Genomic DNA, 18,530 nt, shown 5'->3' with positions numbered 1-18,530 from the left:
CGGTGAGGAATCTGAGGTCCAGAGAGGTGCAGTCACGTGCTCACGGACACAGCTCAGAAGTCCCGGGACCAGCATGTTGAGGCCCTCCATCGCCTGCCTACCCGCTAACGCTAACTGCTGCCCGGCGTCCCACAGCCCTCAAGTTCATCACGGTCCTGAGACAAGCTGTTCCCTCTGCTATAATGGGTTGTATCCCAGGTCCAGGGAGAGGCCGTCTGTCCAATGGCCACTCCAGGCCCCCGAGCAGCAGACACGGCCTGCAGAACAGCCCTGTGGCCCGGAGCTCAAGGCTGCGCTTTCTAGATGTCAGCTGTGCACCCCAATACAGGTGTACGGGCCTCCTGATTTCTAGTGCCACTCCCGGCCTCTCCAGCCCAAGCCACGCCCTCTGTGTCATCAGAAAGCTTAGCGAGTTTAAAAGAGGCCGAAGCCCTTCACCCAGGCGTCCTCACGGGTCACCAGCAGAGTGGCAAAGGGAGCCGGCTGTGCCTTTCGCCTGGGGAGCCTGTGCGTGTGGTTTCTTGGTCCAAGCAGTCTGGCATCTCACAGGAGCCACTGCACGCAGCCCATTTTACACCTGTGAGCACCGGGGGCCGGGGTCATGTTCCAGTGGGTTCAATGAGCATTCAGGGGTGACCTCACCGCGGGCAGAGGAGGCACACAGACCGTTCCGGAGCTGAGGTGGGTGCTGAGAACGTAGAGAGGAAGGCCGCACCGGGAAATGATACAGGAATGGGTTGTAAGGAAGGTCGCGAGGGGAAAGGCATGGATGGCCGAACCTGTGAATGGCCCACCGCGGTCTCTGGCTTCTCCAGCGTCCCTGGGGTGCGGTCCTGGTCTTTCCAGAGAGTTTTCGGGCAGTGGGATCCAGGCGCCGCTCACTGGAACGGAGGAGGAGATGTGTGAACAGAGTAACCGTCCCGAGGCCGTGGGCCTCGGGCACAGGCAGGGTCCCAGCTGTGGGTCTGAAGTCCGCTGAGTGTGGACACCTCTGACTGGCTGTGGCCTGGCTCTGGGCCCGTAGTGTAGCCCAGAGAGGATCTTGGGGGCAGATGTGCTTCTCTTGGGAGCTGCATGGCTCAGACCCACCACACCAGCTGGCTTCCGGGTGTGGGTCAGTTGTACGCTTCTGCGGAGGACCTGGCCAGTCACTCTCCTCCTTGTCTCATGAGGCCCACTGGTGGGGCCCCACCTTTCCCCTGCTCTGCCATCATTCACCCTCCATTTACCAGCATCCAGTAGGGGCCCCCGGAGGCGCCTCGAGCCCATCACACCCAGTTAGCAGCAGCTTCTCATCCTTTGGGTCCCAGCTGAAGGGTCATCTCTGAGTGCCCGTCTCTGACAACCCTCCATAGTTATTTCCATAGTTATTTCCTCCTAAACCCCACGAATAGGCAGGACAGTTATTATTACCCATTTCACTGATGGGGAAACTGAGGCTTGGAATCGTCAGATCACAGGGCTGGTGATGCGACCCCTTTCTACAAGAAACAACCAGTTTCTCCGGAGTCCACTAACACCTCCACCCTCAGGGCCACCGTGGCGACGTGGCCTTGGGAGCTGCCAGAAGGGCATTCGAAGTGGAAGCATTGAGCTTTGCTGTTTGGGAAGAAAGGAACAAGGGATTTGAGGAGGCCACAGAGGATGTGCCAGACCCAGGCCTGATGTTAGAAGCTGGCACAGCGGGTGGCTCTCCAGGAAAGGTGTGAGCACCAGCCCCTGCTCTGACCAGCGGAGTGCGGGGAGAGGACCCAGGGCTGCGTAAAGCCCACATTTCCTGCTCCCCCCCGCCCCTCAAATGGTCATTTGCAGTCCTTGAGAAGGATCGAGGCGCCTGCGGTAGAATGGCAAGTTAGGCTTCTGAGGGCTTGGAAACTGTTCTTTGTAACCACAGCACAGAGTAGAGAGCATGTTCCCGTGCCCTCAGGTGTGAGGTGGGCCTGGGCAGCCCGGGAGCCCACCTGTGATAGTAAGAGGATAAAAGCCTCCCTCAGCCATGCAGCTAAAGACCCTGCACCCAGCAGCCCCGAGTGACCCAGGCCTGGCCAGAGCTTTCCAGTGGCTTTGCTTACATTTCAGATGGAATCCAGACCGTCTCCAGCCCCACAGGGCCCACTCAGGCCGTGTGACGCATCTCTCTCCTCCTCTCCTCCTTCATGCTGGGCAAGGCTCCCCGGCCTTCATTCCATGCCTGGACGGTGCCAGGCTTAGTCCTGCCTTCGGGCCTTTGCACGGCCGTTCTTCCTGCTTGGAGCCTCCTTGCCTCAGATCTTAGCCCTGCTTCCTTCGCAATGTTCAGGTCTCAGTCCTGTGTTACCTCCTGAGGGAGCTTCCCCGGCCACCCTGGCTAGAGCTGGGTCCTCTCCCACCCATTTCACGGGCACACAGTTGGCTGGCAACTCATGCTTCCTTTTCCCTTGGTATCAACAGCTGTGGAGTTGGGGGACGATGAAGCCACACACGCACACACACACAGGCACACACACACATGCAGCTCTTAGTAGCAGAAACCCCATGCGTTAGGAATACAAGTGTCACCTTGTTCAATACGGATGTCGCCTCATTACAGGATTCACACCCACCACCCATACAGTGGGGCCTTGTCTTACGAGTGTCCCGACTAACGAGTTTTTCGAGATATGAGCCGTCTCTCGGCCGATTTTTTGCTTTGAGTTGCGAGCTAAAATTCGGGTTACGAGCCAGCTTCAGGTACCCCACCGCTAGTTGGCCCAGCGAACATCACAGTGAATGCCACAACATCAGCCCAGCATCACGTGTCTCACTCGTTCACTTTAAGATTTGACATACGAGTAATTTGAGTTACGAACTCCGTCACGGAACGAATTAAACTCGTAAGTCAAGGCCCCACTGTATGTGGTTCCCATCCTCACTGAAGAAGACTCACCTCAGAGTTTTAAGTGCAACATTGTATCGTCATTAAAGTAAAATTAAAAATATGGATGAGACAAAACAGAGTCCCACCGCCCAGCATTTCGGCGCATGGTGCATTCTTACACCGTAAACCCAGCCCCTGCCATGGGTGACAAGCCTCCTGCCAACCATGCAGCCTCAGCTCTGGCTGGGCCCCCTCACCAGCTCCAGGCTCCCCTTTTTGTGGTTCCTCACTCCCGCCTGGCCCTTTCCTGCCCCGGACGCCTCACAGGGCTGATTCCCTGTCATCCTACCCAGCACCTCCTCAGACTGGCCTTCCTGTCTAAGTAATGCTGCCCCTCCTGACCTCCCCCTGCTCTCCCCATTCTCTCCCTGCTCAGTGTCTTCACTGTAGGAGCGTCACTCATTTCTCTGCCAGTAGCACTCAGGAAAGTGTGTGTTAATTTGCATCCCAACCACATCGTATAAGTCTGCCTGACAAAGCCCTGTTCCTGTTGATCTAAGTGCGTCTCTCTGATTAAGACTGAATGTTTTTACTTCTCCCCTTTTTCCCTCCTTTGTGAATTGCTTGTTCCTCTGCTTTGAACTTTAGGTCACTTGTCTTTTTTTTTTTAGTGATTCAGGAGAGCTCTTTCTATATCAAAGACACTAGTCCTTTGCCATCTAGTTTGTAAACACCTTGGGGCTTTTTCCCAGTCATTTGCCCCCATAGGTTGTAAGGTACCCCACACCCAGCTGCTCTGCCAGTGTATTGCTAGAGGCTGCCTTGACTGGGGAGCCCGTGGCCTCTCTGAGCCAGAGCCCAGAGTTCAATGGGCATTACGCTGTCGAGGCAAGGAGGGCTTGGAGGTGATAGAGTGGGTGCGTTTGGAGAGACGTGTGGGTGCTCAGCAGCTGCCTTGGACCCCAGCTTCCCAGAGAGGTCGCTGGGCGCTGGGCAAGGTAGTGTGGGTGAGGGTGCCAACAAGGTGCTTTTACCAGGGGGACAGTCGCTCACTCACCTGTATTAGGACCAAGAGGTGCGAGCTGGCTTCACAGGGAGCGCCTCCTCCGTCCGCACCCCGCGCCGAGGGCTGTGACGAACCTGTGGGTGGCCGCAGCCCCTGGGAAATTGCCCGTTGAAAGCTGACTCTGCCTGAGGAGTTCCAGGCAGCTTGGTGGCTCCGATGGAGCCCAAACACACTCCCTGGGCAGACTGACCTCACCTGTCTTTTGTCACCTGCTGGTGGGCAGGGTGGCTCAGCCCAAACGGTGGAGCCAGCGGGGCACCCCTCGCCCCAGTGCCTTGAGCTCTCTTACCCCAGGTCAAGGAACCAGGGGCCCCTCCCCTGTGTCCTGCCAGTGGCGTCTGAAACTCCCCCAGCCCTCCAGGTCCCTGTCCTGGGATGGACCGGGTAGCTGGGTGTCCCTCGCTCATCACCCGCACAGCCCCACCTTCCTGAGGCCCACAGCCCAGAAGCAGGGGCAGGGGTGCTGCTGGGAGCGAGACCTTGCCAGCTCCCCGCCCCACGCCAAGGGAGGCGCCAGATGCAGCGCCCCTGGCTCCAGCCAGGGACCGCTGGGCCCGCCTGCCATATGCTCAGAGATGAGCTTCGATCTGCCGAGCAGGCCTGCCCAGCAGGATTTTTGGCACCTGGGCACAGGAGGCAGACCAGAGGGGCCAGCTACTCAAGGTGGAGGAAGAGGAGGGAGGGTCTTGGCCGCTGGGATTGGGCCTGCAAGGCCCCCTCTTGGTTCTTGGCTGTGGGTCGGTCAGCGGAGCAGGTGGGGGGAATAAAAGGGAGGGTTGGCTGCTCCCAGGACGCCAGCCAGCCAGGATGGGCCTGCTGCGAGCTGCAGATGGCGGCCTCGGGGTCTCCGCAGCTCTCCCCGGGACAGAGCCATCCCAGTGGGGAGCCAGGCGGTCCCCGTGTTTTTCCCTGGCAGCTCCCACCTCGTTGGTCTGTGCAGGTCTCCCAGTATTTACCTGTGCCCTTGACTGGGGCCCTGGAGGGTCGCCCGAGAGCGTGAGGGCAGGAGCTTTTTGCTCACCCCGTACTCACTACTTCTGTGTGGAGCCGGGGCGGGGGCGGGGGGGCGGGGGGGGGCGGGGGGGGGGGTGCCCAGCCGTTGGGTCCAGTGAGGATGGGAACGTGCTGGGCATAAAATATTGGGACCCATTTGGTAAATGAGGTCAATCCACTGATCTGCAGGGTCTGTGTGTGCTTACGCTCATGCTAGCTTTCATATTAGGGCTGAACTATATGAAACTGCTTTTTTTTTAAAGGTGACAAATGGTTGATTTTAGGCACTTTCATGTGGTTCATCCTAATAGCTTTCCATCTTTTTCTATGTTTCTGACCACATCAAATCGCATGAAAAGGATATGTCCTTTACATGCTCACGTGGACCCAGCCTTTGAAACTGTCTGGATCCAGCGAGTTCTTAAGATTATTTCTCTGTTCAGCTTCGCTATCCCTCCTTTGGTTCCATTTGGTCATTGATGTGATGTATTTCATTCAGACATCCAAGATCCCAGCCTTAGAATTTATAAAACCTTCTTTAGATCGTGGTTCTGCCCCCTTTCTCCTTCCTTCCTAATGTGCATGTTTCTCTCTTTTACTCACAATTAGACATGATAGTGTATTGTCTGTTTGGGTTTTGTTGTTGTTGTTTTTGGTTGGTTGGTTTTGGGGCTTTCTTGAGAATCACTTCTTAGGTGTATTTATAACTTTTGAGATTTTTAGTATCTACTTTATTAATATTTACCTCTGTTGTTATTCTTTCCTCCTGCTTCAGGTTTTGTTTTGCGTGTTTCTAACTTGTAGAATTCAATATACTTATTTATTTTCTTTATTTTTTGCTAATTTGTTACATCGTGGTCAGGACATGTGGCCTGTACAGTTTCAGCCCCTTGGAATTGATTTAGCATTCTCATATACGTATGTGTCTACTCCTTTTTGTATTTCTAACGTGTTTGTTTAATGTCCTTCACTAAGATGTTATTCCACACAAAATGTTACGTTAGAACAAGCCTGTGAAGCTCGTGGCCTGTGGGCCGCCTGCCTCGTTTATTTGGCCCGTGTTCGCCTTTGAGTGTGACATGCTTGTTTTAGAAGCTTACAACTTCTTCTTTAAAGTTGTAAACTTAAAACATTTGGCTTTATTTGGTTATGACCCTCGCAAAATTTATTTAATATACTGTGATCGGTTTTTCAATAGAGGTACAGTGGGGCCTTGACTTACGAGTGTCCCGACTAACGAGTTTTTTGAGATACGAGCTGTCTCTCGGCCGATTTTTTGCTTTGAGTTTCGAGCTAAAATTCGGGTTAAGAGCCAGATTCAGATACCCCACCGCTCGTTGGCACAGCGAACGTCACAGTGAACGCCACAGCATCAGCCCAGCATCACGTGTCTCACTGGTTCACTTTTTGATTTGACATACGAGTAATTTGAGTTACGAGCTCCGAATTAAACTCGTAAGTCAAGGCCCCACTGTACATCCATTTATAGTCATTGCTCTTCCATGATCTTAATTTATCACAATTGCTTTATATATGTCTGCTTTTCCTGTTTTGTTTTTTTTTCTTTTGGCATATTACCTATAATTTATTTGCTGTCTTCTCTGGTAATTTTTCAAAAAGCACTATTTGATCTAATAGCTCCAAATTGTGAGAGTAAAGCTGAAATAGCATCTTTTTCATTCTCCTTACTTAACACAGAGAGTTGTATTTTCCACCTCCTTTATTTCTTAGTTTTTGTTAATATGATCTAAAGTTTCAGATCATATTTAGATCACATTAACATATAGTTAGTATGATCTTAATTTTTGTAGCTATTTATACATACTAGCACATACACATTTTCTGATGTTCCCTTTGAAACATTTTAAAATTACTTTGGTATTTGCCTTGTTTTAGAACCAAATTTGAAGTCTCTATGTTCACTGGTTTTGGTGCTCACCACCAGTATGTTCATACTATGACTTTCTCCTCTTAAACTCTTTTTTTGATTGATTTTATGGTTGGGAAATATTCTTAAGTATGTCTCTCAAAAAGGATACATGATTGGAATGTTTTCAGAACCCTTGCATACTTGAGAATGCCTTTTGTTTATCATGGCCAGCATACATGCAAGACAGTCCAGCTAGGTATAAAATTCTTGGGTCACAAACTTTTTCCTCTTCAGGACCCATAGACATTGTGCCATAGTCATCAGGCCAACCTCTCCTTCTTGATTTTTAATCTGTATGTATTTTTTCCTCATCTTGATATTTTATATGTTTTGCAAAGATATGTCTAGGTGTTGGTGTCTTTTCCTTGATGAAAAACAAATCAACGAGCTCTTTCCTTGGACATATGTGGTTCTGTCTTTAGCTCAGGAATCCTATCATTGATTGTTTCTATTCTACTTGGCCTCCACTGTAGTTCTCTTCCAATTATATGCCGCCTCACCACTCTTCCCCTATATACCCTTATCATTTTCTCTTTCATAGTTTCCATGTCTCTATCCTTTTCCTCTATATTTTAGGAGAACTCCTCCAATTCATTCTCCATTTTCTGAATCAGTGTTCTACAGTACCATTTTTCTTTACTGCTTCCAGAGTGGGTTTTAATTGTGCTGGGCTTTTAGGTTTTTGTTTTTTTCAGCTCTTTTCTCTCTCCTACGTCGCTCTTTATGTGTCATCATATGGCCTTTTCAGATTTGCGTAGTCTTCCCTTATGGCTTTCTTCTCCTAATTCATAGAGGATGTGTCTTTTTAGAATTCTTTTAGTCTGCCATACTCCTTCGGTTACATATTTTCTATGACTGTTTTCCAGCTATGGCGACAGAATTTGAAGAGTTGTGATTGAGACCGTATGGCCTGCAAAGCCTAAAATATTTACTTTTGGCACTTTGCAACAACAACAAGAAAATTCACAGATCCCTGTACTAGCATGACAGCTGGATTCCTGTTTAGCTCCAAGCAGGATGGCAGGGGACTGTTCCTCATTCTTACCAGCCTTTCCCCTCGGTTCACTCCTGCTCTGTGGAGCTGGCATTCTTCTGTCTCCTCGGCCCATTTTCTCAGTCTCTGCATCGATAACTTGGATAAAAATGCAGGTTCAGATACCTCCTGCAAACACCGTCCTTCCAGTCCCTACCCTTCCTTAAGCTTTCCCTCCCTGAAGGAGGCCGCTGTCACCAGGCCCCACCCACTTCCTGCCCATTTGTTTTCTGGTTGTTTCTCTGTCATTTTTCCTTTTTTTTTTTTTTTTTTTTTTAAGGATCTTTCTGTTCATCAGACAAAGAACTGTGTCCGGAGGTAAAACCTGGACAGGTTTAGCTTGTTCCACCACCATCTGCCTTTAATTAATAGAGATTGCTCCCAGATTCCAGCATTGGGTCATCTATCAGTTTCGTTTCTGGCATTCGTGTGAATTTTTTTTTTCATTGTCTTTATAGCTATTTTGGAACAAAACAAGGAGGGGCTCCGTGGGTGACTGCCAGGTAGATGCCATTTTGAGGGAGTCGGAGCTGCGTTTTCAAGCTGGGTTGTCCATCTCGAAGCAGTCTCCCCAGCTTAGTGCGCATGTGATCACAGAAGACAAGGCAGGGACGTTTTCCTTACCCAGGGACCACTTGCCCAATGACCTCAGTCCTCTGGAATCCAGCCCGCGCGGAGAGCCCCCAGAGCCAGGGAGCGGCCACGGTGTCCGCGCCCCGGAGGTCACTCGCTTCACCCGCAGGAGAGCAGCGCGTGTCCTAGTCCAGCCCCGTGTGCCCATGCTTTACACACAACCCAGCAAGCTGGGGATGGCTTCCTGTTTCCTTAGCTCACAACTAAATTGGAAGCAGCGAATAGGGGCCCCCCCCCACCCCCGCCTGCCCCTGACACACACACACACACACAACTGCACACGTTCAGAGGCTGGCTCCGTGTCCTGCAGGAGCCTGAGTATCGCCGTGTGAGTGCCCGTCTCCCACACTCGCCTGGCTGGCCTTCCCCTGCCCAGCTGGGTGCTCTGTGCAAGTCCTGGGTGCGGGGACTCCCTCCCCTCCTCCACAGCTACACCTGATCCAGACCGTGGCTTCTAACCCTGGCTGCACATTAGAATCACCGGGGAACTCTATGAGCCTGGACACTCAGGGCTGCCCCCTGTACCAGTGACGTCAGAATGTCTCGGGGTGGGACTCAGGCATCCGTGTGTTTTTACAGCTTCTGGGTGATTCCACTGTGTGGTCCAGGCTGGGAACCAGGGGCCGGGAGCACAGACTGCAGCTGGGATCTCCCATCTGTACGTGGGGCTGATGAGCAGGGTTGAGGGCTGTGTCTTGGGACCCGTTGGTCCTTGTGAGTGGCTGCCACTGCTGAGGCACAGACTGGATAGTTCCGGGGTGGCTGTGATTCGTCAAGCAGGGTCCGGAGCTCCAGCTAACTAGGCAGTGATGACGACCACACATCCTAGTACGCTTCCTGTCTCAGGTGGGTGCTTGGCTCTGAAAAGAGAAGCTGAAGATGAACCAGGAGGGAGTGATGAGAGGGAGGGAGGAGGTGAGAGCTGGAGGTGCAGGGCTAGGTTGTCCCAGGACTCAGCCACCTGCCCTTCTGCCCCGCAGGGCAGAGCTTACAGGGCTGGGCACCCGGCGACCTTTCCATCTCTAGTGTCCTGGTCTTTAAGGGGGTTCTGTCCTTGCCTCACCGGTTGCTGTGAGGCTAATAGCGGATAGGCCTCAAGGCTCTCTCAGACCCGCTGTCGCCTTGGCTGAGATGCAGGATGTGCTGGACCCTGCAGAGGAGGCAGTGTGCCCGTTCCCTCCTGACCTGAGTGCAGCACGAACAGGGGCCAGTGACTTTCCTGAAAAATAACCAGAAAGCGACGAGAGTGGATTCAAGGCTGTCCCTGGAATGACGTCACCCGGCACCACTTACATTCCAATTCGCTTCCCTAAGTGGAGAGAGCGGGCGGGATCCCGGCCAGCGCACTCGGGACCACAAGGACTTACGCACGACCTGGGTTCAGCCGCAGCAGTGGCTTTGCTGTGCGCGTCATCTGGCCCTGAGCTGGCAGAGAGGGCTGTTCCCGGCAGTGAAGCGCCCTGACGGTGGTGGTGACGATGGTGGTGACGGCGCTACTTATCTGGTGCCCAGGCTGCCATCCCCTCTCAGCTCCCCCTCTCGGACTTGGCCATGGTAGATGCAGGCCAGGCTCTCAGGATGCCCCAGGCCCTGAACCCCAGCAGGTTCTTCCTGCAGTAACCCGCCGGCCGTCCAGCGGGCGAAGGGACTGGTCCTGCGCCTCCGGTGCGCCTGGTCAGGGCATCCCCGGGGGGGTGGCGCCCAAGGCTCAGACCCAGGGGAGCTGGCAGGGGGGCTGTCTGTTCTCCATTCCCGAGACTGGTTTCTAACTGGGTGCCCAGGAAGCTGGCTCCGGAGGCATTAGGCAGCGGCCAGCTGTGATGCCCAGGGCAAGGGGGCGAGGCTGTTTCAACGTTATTTGAGGCCCCGTCTGTGTAATGCAGGCCCTGAAGGAAGCAGCGACCTCCGATGGGGTCAGCGGCTGACTCTGGGGTGATCTCTGAATATCCCCTGCAGACTTCAGCCGGGGGTTGGGGCGTTGGGCACTGGAGGCCCAGCTTCATGCCCTGGCTTTGTCCTGTGCTCCCAACCCAAGTCACTGCTTTCCCCTAACTTGGCCTCAGTTTCCCACTCCGCACAGTGAGGGGCTGGCCAGTCACATGTCTGCGTGTACGTGTGTGTCCCCTCCACCTTTTTAGTCACCCCCACCCCCTCCCCAGGACACACACCCCACCCGCTCCCAGCACCCAGGCTGTCATCGCTCCTAGAACAGGGGGCCTCCACGGCCCAGGCCGGCCTGTCTGCTCCCGTGGGCAGTCCAGGAGTTGCTGGAACACGGGCCACTCCTCGTCCCCAGCTCTGAGCCTGACACACACGCCCACCGAGGGACTGCCGTGTTTACTGAGACCCAGCACAGCGTAAGCACGAGGACACTCATTTTGACGTCTCAGCCTCAGTGCTAGGTCCAGTCTTGGTGCTAGCTGTTTGGGATGCATTGGGCAGGCGGCCTCAGTTTTTGTATCTGCAGAATGGGAATAGCACCCACCCATCACAGAATGTTTGTGAGACTTGAATGGGATCCAACGTGTCAAGTAGTGGTGCCGGGAGGCCGGGATGAATCACTGGGCCTCTGTGGTGGGCTGGGCTCACACTCGAGGCGGGGGAGGCCCGAGGTGCTCCCCGGCGGCTGCAGCCAGGCCGCCCTGTGTCAGCAGTAGGGCCCATTAGAACTGAACTCGTCTTCGGGGGCATTCTATTTGCACACTCCAGTAGAGTGGACACCAAAGGGGTTTTCTAATACTTCACGGGCTGCTAATTTCCTCCGTGACCCCTTTTGTTGGGGCCTGACCCCAGCCAGAGGCTCCACGCCATGAAAGCCAGCGCCTGACACAGACCCGGGCGCGGCGACAATGAGGCCTCTATCAGCTTTAATCATGAGCGGGGGAATTTGTGTGGCTCAGAAGCCCTGGGTGGCGCAAAGTGGGAGCCCCCAGCGTCCCTCCCGGAGGCCAAGGGGGCTGCAGGCAGCGGCTGAAGGATTCCTCAGGCTGGGGGGTAGGAAGGGTGGGGGGCCTTTGTCCCAAGCGCCTCTTTAGAAGCCAGGCCTGCCCTGAATGGCCGCAGCCCGGCCTGGCCCGGGGGTATCACGGGCCTCTGGGTATTTAGGGAGGTGGCCCCGCCTCTCGCTGAGGCCTGGTCAGCACCAGCCTAATTAGGTTTTGTTTGTGCTCTCCCTCCCCTGCAGACTGTGATTCCTACTGCAAGGCCTCCAAAGGGAAGCTGAAGATCAACATGAAAAAGTACTGCAAGAAGGACTATGGTGAGTGAGGCGGCGGGGCGGGCATGGGACCAGCGAGGAGCGGGTCCGGTGCCAGTGGCCCCGAGGGGGTGTGGGTGACGCAGTCCCTGTGACCGAGCAGGAGCCGAGCCGGACAGATCCCACGCCCAGGACTTCTCATCCCTTCCACCTCGGTCCTTGGCGGCGAGGGGCACCAGGGCCACAGGGCGTGAGGACCCGGGTACCCGAGCCCTGCAGGGCGGTGCCCAGGCCAGCGGGGGGCGGCCTCGGACTCGTCCATTCTGTGCGCTTTCGGCCTGAGTCTCTGTTGCTCAAAGGGAGGTCCATGGTGCGTTTGAGATGCCGATTCCTGACGCCACCTCCTCTGGGGTTGACTCCAGAAGGCGATGGGGTTGGGCCGGGGAGCAGCGTGTTGTCACTCTGATCCACGGGAGTGTGAACACGGCCAACGGGAGCCGCGGGGCTGCCAGCCTGGGCGCCACCTGCAGATTCCGTCACCGGAGCCCTCGGCTGTCTAAGCTGGGGAGGGTCTCCCGCCCCCCTACTCTCATCACGCACAGTTCTCCCCTCCTTGGGGACAGTGAGCCCCTGCCCCCTTTCCCCATGGAGCTCCCTTTCCTGCCTCCTTAAGCATCTGCTGAGAGTCCGGTGCGGGCCCCGCCCGGCGGGAGGTGAGGCGGCGGCCTTGTGGTTCTGGGCCCTGAGAGAGTTCTCACTGGCCAGACACCATGTGACACAGGGGCACAGCCTGGCCTCGGTCCTGGTGGGTGAGACACAGACGGGGAGCCTGCAGGAGGGCGAGGCCTTGTTGGCCACAGGTTGTGTGCAAAGAGCAGAGGGACAAGCAGACGGAAGTCGGAGAGTCATTCAGCCGCTGTCCCCTGGCAGGGCAGGAAGGCCCTGTGGAGACGGGCGTCCTCCTGGTCGCCCAGCCAGGACGTAGCACAGCCTAGAGGCAGGCCCCGGGGCTGGGAACCCAGGCCTGGCGCCTTCCCGGGGGGGATCCTCCTGACCTGGGGGCCGGGGCCGAGCCCAGGCTGTCCTTGCAGGCCCCGCGCCCCTCACCATTCCTCCCTGCCCTCCACCCCCACCCCCGCTGCCCAGGACAGGGGCAGGAAGGGGAAGGCTAGGCAGCCACATGGGGCAGGGTTGTTTCCACGTTGGTGAAGCGCCCCTCAGTAGACGCTGGGGAGGGGCTGGGATGAGAGAGCTGAGCGGCTTCCTGTCAGGAGCTGACCCACAGCCGGTTCTGTCTTTCAAGTGAAAAAGGTAAAATTGGACTTTTGTTTAAAAGTTACCAAAACGGATCCCGTTTCCACCTGGTTCCGTTGGACTCCGTCCTGTTTTGTTCTCTCCTGACTCCTCGTCCTCCATGGAATTCCACCTTCACGCCCCTGCCATTCCCGGGGACAGGGCCCCTCCGAGCTCTCTGGGCCTCCTCGCCCACCAGCTGGCAGCCCCTCTCCCTGCCCAAGGGGCCCAGTACCCTCCCTTCATAGACCCAAGAGTCCCCGGCCTGCCTGCGCCCTGTCCCCGCTGGGGCCTCCCTGGGGCACGGGCCCCTCTCTTGCCGGTGGGGATGAGTGGGCACAGCCTCTGGCTTGCACTTGACCTCTGCTCCCTGACTCAGCCCTCGCCTTCCCCTCACACCTGACTCCCCCAGGGAGGATCAGAACGAAGCAGGGGTCAGAGGGGGCAGGCCTCAGTTCCCTGTTGCCCCAGGTGGGACCTGGCCAGCTGGGATGATGACTGGCCAGTGGCAGCCCAGCCTCTGCTCCTCCCACAGGTCCTTCCCTGGGTCCCCCTCTGCTCCCCGCATTACGTTTAGCCCCAGGTCCCCATGCTCACCTTTCCAGACTTCATTGAGACCCCCCAACACCCCCTTCCCGTCCCCCACACCCACTGCCCAGGCAGGACGTGAGGAGCAGCACATGCAGGGAGCTGACCAGGCCTGGAGCTCTGACCTTTGCTTTAATGCCTCCTAACCACGCCCTTGGCCTGTTACCCCAAGGCCAGGACTGGCACTTCCCCTTCCATTCCCCCCAAAACATTGGGGGGTTCTGTTCCCCAGGATTGTCCCTGATACTCTTGGGGTCCCCCACTCAGCTCAGCATCGAGGCCTGTGTGTGGAGAGGCAGGACAGGGAAGGATCAGGAAGGAGGTGCGGAGCTTCGGGTCGGCTTACAGGAGCCCGCGGGGGAGTGGGGAGGGCCTCAGGGAGGGTTCAGTGAGGAAGGTGTGAGTGGTACCTATGGGTCCGGGCTGGGCCCACGGGCACAGCAGGGGGCAGCCCCCCCCCGCCCCCCGCCCCCCCGCCCCCGGCAGCTGTAGGCCTGGCTCTGAGGCTGGGGCAGATCCTGTTGGGACCCTGGACCCTGAAAGGAGTGTGAATAGGGGTGTTCCTCCCACCCCAGGAGGAGGCCAGGGCCGCCCCGGGATCAATGAGCAGGAAGAGGATGAGGGGGTGCTGGCCTGGGGCTGGGTGAGGAGGTGAGGCCAGGCAGGGAGACCAGGGCGGCGGGATCGCAGCGGGGTGGGGCGGTCGGAGAGGCCTTCCAGTGTCTGCCCTCTGACCGACACCCCGGCGGGGAGCCAATTAGGAAACACGGTTCCTTCACCTACAGACGGGGCCCTGGGATGTTCCAGAAGCTGCTAATTAGAACCTTGGGTCTGCCGCCCCCACCTGCCCTGGGAGAAGAGTGGCCCCTCTGAGGCCAGCTCAGCGCTGGTGTTGCTGGTGCAGAACAAGGGTCCGCTGACCTGGGCAGCGGTCAGTGGGGCGCGAGGCTGAGGAAGCGGGCAGTGAGGCCGGGTGGGGTGTGCAGGTCCCACCCTGTGTCTCTTGGGCATGTTTGCCAGTGAGAGAGGGCCCGGCCTGGGGAGGGTTGGGGTGGGCACCTGGCAGGGCAGGAAGGCATTGGGGTGGGGGAGGTCTCAGGGCCAAGCCCCTCTATGCTTCTCACATTCACCCGGAGAGACCGCAGGGCAGGGCAGGGCAGGGCAGGGCGGCCGGTCCATTTCTTCTACAGGGAAAGGGCACACAGGTTCCGGGTTTGCTCTGGGACTTGGGACCAGGAGCCACAAGCCTGGGCCTCAGTGTCCCCATCTGTCAAATGGAGGTGTGACCCAGGGCACCTGACATCCTCTAGATGAGCCAGTCCCGGCCCCACCCAGCCCCGTGCCATCTCCCCAGGCAGGTCCACGGTGACACTGTCCCCGCAGCCCCTCTCCTGGCCACCTCAGTCCTCTGATGCCCTCTAGGGGATCCGGCTCACCTTGCAAAGGCCCGCGAGAAAGCCGGTTGTTCACGGAAGACAGTTTTATTATTTCCAAGTGTCTCAGCCGGTCCTGGCAGCTTTGCAGGAAGCCGAGCCTTGGAGGCCTGTCCTTGACGTAGCGTTGCCGTGAGTGTGCGTGTGTGGCTGTGTGTGAGTGTGTGTGTGTGTGTCCGCCACAGTCTGTGCCCTGCGCCCTATGCAGGCAGAGCGCACCTGCTGGGGGCGGCCGCTCTGTGGCCCGTGTCCTGGGAGCCAGAGGAGTCCGGGCAGTGAGAGTGCCGGGTGCACCTTGTTCCCAAGCATCGGTTGTGCGAGGACGCTGACCAGGCCCGGCCAAGGGCTGGGCACCTCGGCTGGCGTGGGAAACACCCCCTGTGCTCCTAGCCGACATGGCGACATGGCATGGAAGGGGCAGAAGAGCACCCTCCCCCCACCTGTGGGCCCAGGCTCCTCCTGACTCCTGACTCCTCCCAGGCCCTGCCCCTCAGCCTCCCGCCTTTCTCTTTCCCTCCGGCCTCGACTCCACCTTGTCCCTGTGCTCCCTGGGGGAGCCCCGTGTGGTCCTCTCACCTCCTCATGTTTGCACAACCTCCTCTCATCTCACACAGCCACTCGGCACAGGCACTCCCACGCACACGCACACACAAGCACATGCACACACATGCACACATACACATGCACACACAGGCACAGCGGTGCATAACCGAAGGAGAACTCCCTCACACAGCCGTCCCCACCCCCAGTCCTTCCCGCCTTTGTGAGAGAGGGCCCAGCTTGGGGGTTGGGAGGGCTCTGAGCAAGGGGTGTGGGGTGTGCCCCTAGACTCGGTTGAGGGCCCCGTGCGCCCCATCCTGCTCTGGGTGCTGAGCTTGCAGATGTGGAGGAGACGGGCCTAGTCCCCAAGGAGCTTACCGTCTAGGAGGAGCACAGGCGCGCAGATGGGAGCGTAGAAGGCGGGTGTGTGGCGGGGCCCAGCCTGAGGCGGCACATGCAGGGGAGCCGTCCTCTGAACAGGGTGGGAGGAGGGCCTCTTGGGGGAGGGAGCCCCGTCGTCAGTGTTCACTGGGCAAAGCAGGGCTCCCAGGCAGAGGAGCGTTCTCCAAGCACAGAAGTGGGCACAGGCTGGGAAGTGGGGGGGAGAGCAAGCCTGGGGCGCTGGGTGCACGGGGGCCCGGGGGAGTCTCGTGTGGGCCTCAGCAGTCGTATCCACATCTGTGTCCAGAACCCCTCTGACCCTCCGCCGCCCCACGCCAGGCTCAGCTCCTGCCCACTCGCCACGCCGCTGCCTGGGGCGGCCGGGTGCTGCAGCCGGCCTCATCCTCCCCCTGAGGTTCAGACAGAGGGAGACAGACAGCTCACACTCTGCAAGGTGAGGTCATCTCACTTTTGCCAGTTCTTGGAAAAATTATCCGTTCCCAGAAATGTTTATTAGTCACCCCTTTTGTTGAAAGACGTTTTGGCACCACCAGATGGAAAAATCCGAATGCTTCACAAGAGGATTCGTCTGAGCGCTCCTCCTCCGAGAGCCCGGAGGGGCACTGCCGAGGGCACAGCTCGAAGGGAGGTCCGTGGGCACCTGTGGGGGAGGCTGGGCGTGTTAGGCTGTGCGCGTTCACGTGTGCTTTTGGGGGGCCCCTGGCAGAGGTGGGCCTGGGGACCTAGGCGGAACCTCCGTTGGTAGCAACACACCCCGTGTGCCCTGGTACCTCCTGGGGCAGTGGAAACCCGAGGGAAGAGCCTGCCAGGCCAGTGCCTGCTCCCTGCCCTGTGAGCCCTGGACCGGGCAGCTCACCGCCTGTGCCCTCATCCTGTGGAACCTCAGAGCACCGGGAGGCAGGGTTGTGTTCGTCAGTCAGATGTTGAGATGCAACCAGATGAGACAACATGCCCAAGATCAGGAACCCCAAGGTCGAGTCTTCCTCCTCCTGTGCCAGGGCCCCGAGCCTTGGGCAGCACAGAGTGTCACTCAGTCCCTTAGGAGGCTCCAGAGCTGGTGGCTGCACGGGCCCCTGGGCTCCCAGCTCCTGGAAGCCTCAGGGGAGGCCACAGAGATGTCTTCACGGGGTCACCGTGCTGTTGAGGTGACCGTCACGGGGGATGGAGCCGAGGTGATGGGTGTCCCAGCAGGAATGTCAGTGATGGTGGCAGAGGTGGGTGGGCACAACCATTTCGGTGAGAGGCTTGGCCTCATGGTAGAGGAAGGTCCTGGGCAGAGGCACCAGGTGGAGGTGGGTGCAGGGATGCTGGTGGTGGGAGCCGCTGCCGGCCCTTGCTCAGCTGCTGGGAATCGGTGAGCAGGGTGGGCAGGCGAGGCGCACACTCGGCCTCTCTCTCTCTGCTTGCCCCGGGCACATGGGGCCTCTCAGCACAGGCTGGCCTCTCCCCTCTGCACCCCTCCCCCTTCCTTTCCTTGACCTTGAGGTCAGTAGCTGTTCTGACCAAGAGCAATCCCTTCACGTGTAGAGAACCGGGTGGGTACCCGCCACGTCCTGGAGACAGAGGTGGCGTCTGCAGCACCATGACTGTGCGGCTTGGGTGTGAGTGCAGGTGGTAGAGGAGCATCTGGGGCTGACCCCCAGAACGAGGGCTGCTCGGGGAGCCGGGCAGTGAGCAGGATTCTGGCTGAGGCTGGGGCAGCTGCCCATAGTGACTGGAGAGCCAACCCCCGCCCCCCCCCAAAGCGCTGCCCGGAGCTCCGGGGGGCAGGACACAGACCAGCCAGCAGCACGTGTCATGTGTTTCAGAGGCTCACTGACCCTTCCCTGGGGGTCACTGGCCCCCTGGGGTCCCCCGATTTCCCCACCAGATGTGACCTTCCCCCTTCCCCCCGGGAGTACCAGCCCCATATGGAGGCCAGATGTGGAGCTGGGTCCGCGTGAGTCAGCCTGGGTCTCGGAATGTGGTGACCACCAGGTTGGGCAGGGAGGGCTGGTGGGCCCCAGGGACAGCTCAGCATAAAAGCCCACAGGGTGCGACATGGATGGGGGCCTCCTGCCGTGGTGGGGGGCTCTGCAGATCTTCCCAGCACAGTGACTTCCATCCCCGCAGACAGGGCAGCCGGGAGTCGGGCCTCGGCCCCTCCCCGCGGACTCCATGGGGGCCTGCCCTGGGGCCTAGCAGCTCCCAGCCCTCATCTGTCCCCCTCTCTGGAGCTCCCTTCTGTCTTTGTTCCTCACACTGTCTCCCCTCCTCTGGACATCCTGGTTTTAGGACAGGAGGGGCCGGTAGGGAAGGCTTTCAGGGGCCACAAAAACCATCTAATGAGCAGTGCCTCCTTCCATTTCACAGATGGGGACACTGAGGCGCCGAGTGGGGCTGGGGGAGCCGGGTCTGTCCAAGGTGCCGGAGAGCTGGTGCCGTCGGGCGGGGGACACCAGGAGTGCTTCTTGGACGGCCACACCCACAGCGGGAAGCTGTCTCTCCACCCACCGGGGCCCTGTCTCTGGAGTCACGGAGCACTGGTCCCACCCACGCCGGACCCAGGTGGTCATTTCCCCAGTGGGGTCGGTCTGGTGGGTCCAGG

General features: G+C 58.0%; 1 protein-coding gene across 2 annotated transcripts in view; it reads left to right on the top strand.

Moving 5' to 3' along the window:
* NTN1 (netrin 1) overlaps positions 1–18,530 on the top strand; it is a 188,671-nt gene that overhangs the window by 162,718 nt on the left and 7,423 nt on the right. For both annotated transcript variants that reach the window (XM_070393536.1, XM_070393535.1), the window contains exon 6: positions 11,676–11,750. In XM_070393536.1, the coding sequence (XP_070249637.1) occupies positions 11,676–11,750 (75 nt within the window). The remainder of the gene's footprint in view (positions 1–11,675; positions 11,751–18,530) is intronic.

The sequence above is a fragment of the Myotis yumanensis genome, unplaced genomic scaffold (genome assembly GCF_028538775.1).
Source record: "Myotis yumanensis isolate MYYU_CA2020_CCGP unplaced genomic scaffold, mMyoYum1.0.hap1 SCAF_16, whole genome shotgun sequence".
Lineage (NCBI taxonomy): Eukaryota > Metazoa > Chordata > Mammalia > Chiroptera > Vespertilionidae > Myotis > Myotis yumanensis.
Note: the sequence above shows the minus strand (reverse complement) of the source record. Positions and strands in the feature narration are given on the sequence as shown.